Below are 5,486 nucleotides of genomic sequence, written 5' to 3' on the forward strand. Positions count from 1 at the left end.
AGTAAAAAAAAAAAAAAAAAATATGATTTATATAATATAATGGAGGATGATAAAGATAACAACATAACAAAAGAAAATCTGAATGAAGTTGACATTGAAAATAGTCAACTTCCTATAATAGAAGAAAAAAATTTAAAAGAGGAAGGAGTAAAAGATGAGGAGGGAAAGGTTTTTTTAAAAGGTGAACCGATATATAAACATTTATACAAACATAGTTATAATACGCAAGTATATAAAGATGAAGTTACACATATGCGTTTAAGAAATAGAGAAAATAAAAATTTGAATGAAAATAATTCGGATGATAATAAAAAGGTAAATAAGAAGAATGGGCGTGCTGATATAAATATGAATGAACACACTGATAAAAAGGAAGACGGTGATGATGATGAAGATAGTAATGATGGTGGTGATGGTGATGATGATGAAGATAGTAACGATGATGGTGATGATGATGAAGATAGTAATGATGATGGTGATGATGATGAAGATAGTAATGATGATGGTGATGATGATGAAGATAGTAATGATGATAGTAACGATGATTATCATAAAAATATGATAAAGTTACATTGCACCCCCCCCAAAAAAAAAGAACATTCCATTAATAATAATAATATTGTTTCACATAACGAGATTGAAGAAAATTTAAAAGACCATACTTTAATCACGAACGATGAAGAAAAGAATATTAAAATAATTGAGATGTATGAAAAAAAATTAGAAAATGAAGAAATAAAAAAACAACATAAAGAAGACGCTAACGAAAATAATAAAATTCAAATAAGAGAAAGCATTTCTAAAATTTTTAAGGAATGTCCTACGTCTAAACCGAAAATAATTAATGAAATAAATAATGAGACAAAATATGATAATGATAATAATAATAATAATAATAATAATAATAATAATAATAATAATAATAATAATAATGACAATAATAATAACAATAATAATAATAAGAACAATAGTTATAATAATTATTATTATAATAATATTTATAATTGTAATAATATGAAAGAAAATAATCATATTCATGGAGATAAAAATAATATATATGAAACTAATAATGATAGTGATACAGAAAAAAATAAATTAAAATTGAATAATAAGAATACTTTAAAAGAAGGTAGCTTGTTAAGATTATTTAGATGTGAATATTTTGATACTCATTTACATATTAGATATTTATATGATAGAAAAGAAGTTGGTGTACATGAATATTTAGTTAATTCTTTATATACTCAAAGAAAATATGAAGATATATTATTTTATTTACCTCAGTTAAGTCAAATATCTTTAGTAAGATATGAATCTTCATCTCTTTATCGTTTCTTATTAGAAAAAGCTAGTAAGTCAATGCATTTTGCCTTAAAATTATCATGGTTATATCATTCTATAGTTGAAGACAATTCTAGTAAATATAAAGATTTAGCTCAACGAATGATACAAGAAATTGAAATGGCTGTTGTTAATTGTAAACCTTTAAATAATGAATGTAAGTCTTTTGAAGAAAATAAACAATCATATCTTCTTGATTTGGCTTATCCACTTTTATTCAAAAGAAAATTTATTTTAAAAAAAATTAAAACTAATGAAAAATTAAACAAAATAAAAATGTATAATAAATGTCTTAACAATTCATATAATTCATATACCTTAAAAAATTTGCATGTCAGTAATCCAATAGAAAGGGACACTACATCATTTTTACGTAATCATAAAAATTCAAATGATAGTACACTTTCTCAAGGACTACCTAATAAATCTAGCAATGATGATAATGGTAATGTGGTTAAGAGGGAAGATCACCAAGATATCATAAATATATCTTCAGAAGAAAATGAAGAAAGGGATATAAATAAAAATCTGAAGGAAGAAGTTGTTACTTCGTTAGATAACAATAAAATATCTCGTGAAAATAATCTACAAAATCTTCAATCAGAAAAAAAAACACCTATATTAAAAAGAAAGAATTTAAAACAAGCACATACGACACCATGTCCTAAACTTCCTCCATGTTATATTATAAATTCAGGCTCATTATCTATTGCTAGGGCTAAAGTAAAATTACCTAGTACTTATTCCAAATTAGGTAATCCTTTAAGCTTTTCTAAATTTTCACTTCCTGATTTTAATTATAGTTATGATATGATAGAAGAATTACAACAGTTTTTTATGAAACAAAGACGATGTGATTATTTTAGTTTATTAAATAATTTTATTAATTTGCTTATATCGGTTTCTAATTTATTAGCTGCTGAACCAGATATTGATCTACGTAATGAACTGTTAAGACGATTTATATATTCTTTAAATAGTTGGATGAATATGAGAAGATGTATAGTGGCTTGTTGTGAAAATATTTTTGCCATGACAGGTTTGTGTATACCATTAGAAAGTATGTCGTCCTCAACATATAATAATGATACAAATAATCGTTTAAGTTATAATAATTTACAAATTTTACATTTTAATAATGAAGAATGTAAAATATTTTTCTCTAAAAAGAGAGCACCATATTTATTAATGTTTGAAGTTGCTGATTTGGATGAAGATATTAGTCACATTTCCGATAATATTTTTTATACCAAAAAAAGTTTATTTTTTCAGCAAGATAATAATAATAATAATAATAATAATAATAATAATAATAATAATAATTGTTATAATTACAATTGTAATAATAATAATTATAATAGTGATGTACAAAGTAAAGAACCAAAAAATGTAAGAGAAGAATATAGTAGAAAGAGCCTCATTTTGTCAAGAAATTTTTGTTGTTCAAAAAATTATGGATATTATGAAGAGAATTTGAATACATTCGATTATGAAAATAGAATAAGCTTAGAAGATAAAAAAAAAAAAAACAGTAAGAAAAAAAAATATGCAAAAGAACAAGAACAAACGAATAATGAAAAATTGAAGGATAAAGAAAAAGAGAGAAAGAAAAAAAATATTTTTGATTTAAATTCTTTAAAAATGGATGATATATATGTATATAATTGTATTGTAAACGATTTGAGAAGAGAAAATTTGATATCGTTTACGTCTAAAGAGGATGAAAATTTAGCACTTATAAAAAAATGTCTAGGACTAAAAATGGTAGAAGAAGAAGAAGAAAAAAACGAAAATGATGACGATGACGATGACGATGTCTATTACAATGACGAGGAGGATGATAATTATGAAAAGAAAAACTTTGAAGAAGAACAAAAGGGAAATTATAATAATGATAATATTAATCATGATGAAAAAACAAAAAAAGTTCAAACAACAAATGATAATTTATCTTCATCCTCTTTTTGTGTTAAAAAAAATTATTTATTAAATTCTAGATCTGTTTCAATGCCAAGTTATTTGAATAACAACCTTGAAAAATGTGATACAAGTTCATATGATAATACAAGTAATAATATAAAAACATCGATAGAAACTATAAGTAATGGTATAGATGACATTCTAGTTGAAAAAAATATAGAGAAGAATGAAACATTTGAAGAAATGAAGAAAAAAAATTCAAATAATGAATTTATTGATTATAATGAACATATGGTAAAATTATCTCCATATTATACAACAACAAATCACAGAGGAAAAAATAAAAATGATGACACTGATGATAATAGCGATGATGATAATATAAATAGTTATAATAATAATACTGGTAACAATAACCAAGATAATACCATTAGTAACTTCCCAAACAATATATTAGATCTCAGTGAATATTTTAAACCTGAAAATTATTTAAATGAAGAATTTAAAAAAAAAAATTGTAAAATTATTAAAAGATTATTATGGGGTGAATTGTTTGAAGAAAAAAAAAAAAGAATAAGAAAAATTTCTCCTTATGGAAAATTAAAAACGTGGGATCTAAAATGTGTTATAATAAAAGGTGGAGATGATTTAAGACAAGAATTATTAGCTTCACAACTAATTAAACAATTTAAAATTATTTTTGAAAATGCTGGATTACCATTATGGTTAAGACCATATGAAATACTTGTAACAGGCTCCAATTCTGGTATAATAGAGTATGTTAATGATACTTGTTCAGTTGATTCATTAAAAAGAAAATTTGGAGCAGATAGTATTTCTACAATTTTTAATATAGTCTTTTCGGATTTTATTTTTGAGGCAAAAAAGGTAACAAATAAAAGAACCATATAAATAAATATAAATAAATATATAAATATATAAATATATATATATATTATGTATATATTATTTTTGTAGAACTTTATTGAGAGCCATGCTGCATATTCATTAATTTCGTATTTACTCCAAGTAAAGGATCGACATAATGGAAATTTACTCCTAGATTCAGATGGTCATTTAATTCACATAGATTATGGCTTTATGTTAACAAATTCACCTGGTAATGTGAATTTTGAAACATCCCCATTCAAATTAACACAAGAATATTTAGATATTATGGATGGAGAAAAATCAGATAATTATGAATATTTCAGAAGACTTATTGTTAGTGGCTTTCTAGAGGCTAGAAAACATTCAGAAGAAATTATTCTTTTCGTTGAATTAATGATGCCAGGTTATTTTTATAATATATATGAAAGTGAAACACAAATTTTTTTTTATTATATAAATGTATATACATATAAATATATATATATAATTATATGTATAATTATTTTGTTATATATTTTTCTTATTTTCCTTTTCAGCTTTAAAAATTCCATGTTTTGCAAACGGTACACAATTCTGTATAGAATCCTTGAAAGAAAGGTTTATGACCAATCTGACAGTCGATGTGGTAAAAATAAAAGGAAATAATTTATTTATAGTAATAATTGTAGATATGTTACATATGCATATATATATATATATACAATATATAATACATTTTTATTTTATTATTTTTTTTTTAGTGTATTCAACGAATTAATGCCTTAATTGAAGCGTCCATTAATAATTTTCGAAGTGTCCAGTATGATTACTTTCAAAGAATAACAAACGGAATTATGTGAATTATTACAAAACCATTTTTTTATTATTTTGTTAAATTATGTTATATATTAACCAAATTAATATATATATATATATATATATATATATATGTATTTATAAAGAATTAAAATATTTATAAATTAAATTTAAATAAAAAAAAAAAAAAAAAAAAAATTAAGGAATTAAATTAAAAATATATATTTTAACAGTTTTATTATAAAAATATTAAATATTGATTTATAGAATGTTTTTTTATTTTCGTATTATTCTTTATATTTCTTTTTTGTTTATTTATTTATTTACATATATATTTATTATTTTATTTTTTTTTTTTTCCATATGACTGTTTATGTATATATAATAATATTATATATATAAATATATGTGTAACCCTTTTTATATGTATTTAATGTGTATATATAAAAAATCTACTATACAACAATATATTGATATCTTTTTACTACAATTATTTTTAACCTTTTTTTTTTTTTTTCTTTTTTTTTAGTTTGTATATG

At 22.1% G+C, this 5,486-nt stretch overlaps 1 protein-coding gene across 1 annotated transcript; it reads left to right on the forward strand.

Moving 5' to 3' along the window:
• Window positions 1-39: 39 nt before the first annotated feature.
• On the forward strand, window positions 40-4,991 carry PRSY57_0509000 (phosphatidylinositol 4-kinase, putative; the record flags this gene model as incomplete). Its single annotated transcript, XM_012906161.2, has 4 exons — window positions 40-4,149; window positions 4,240-4,555; window positions 4,689-4,777; window positions 4,893-4,991. The coding sequence occupies 4 exons, from the start codon at window positions 40-42 to the stop codon at window positions 4,989-4,991; spliced, it is 4,614 nt and encodes a 1,537-aa protein (XP_012761615.2).
• Between the last annotated feature and the right edge of the window lie 495 nt (window positions 4,992-5,486).

The sequence above is a fragment of the Plasmodium reichenowi genome, chromosome 5 (genome assembly GCF_001601855.1).
Source record: "Plasmodium reichenowi strain SY57 chromosome 5, whole genome shotgun sequence".
NCBI classification, from domain to species: Eukaryota; Apicomplexa; class Aconoidasida; order Haemosporida; family Plasmodiidae; genus Plasmodium; species Plasmodium reichenowi.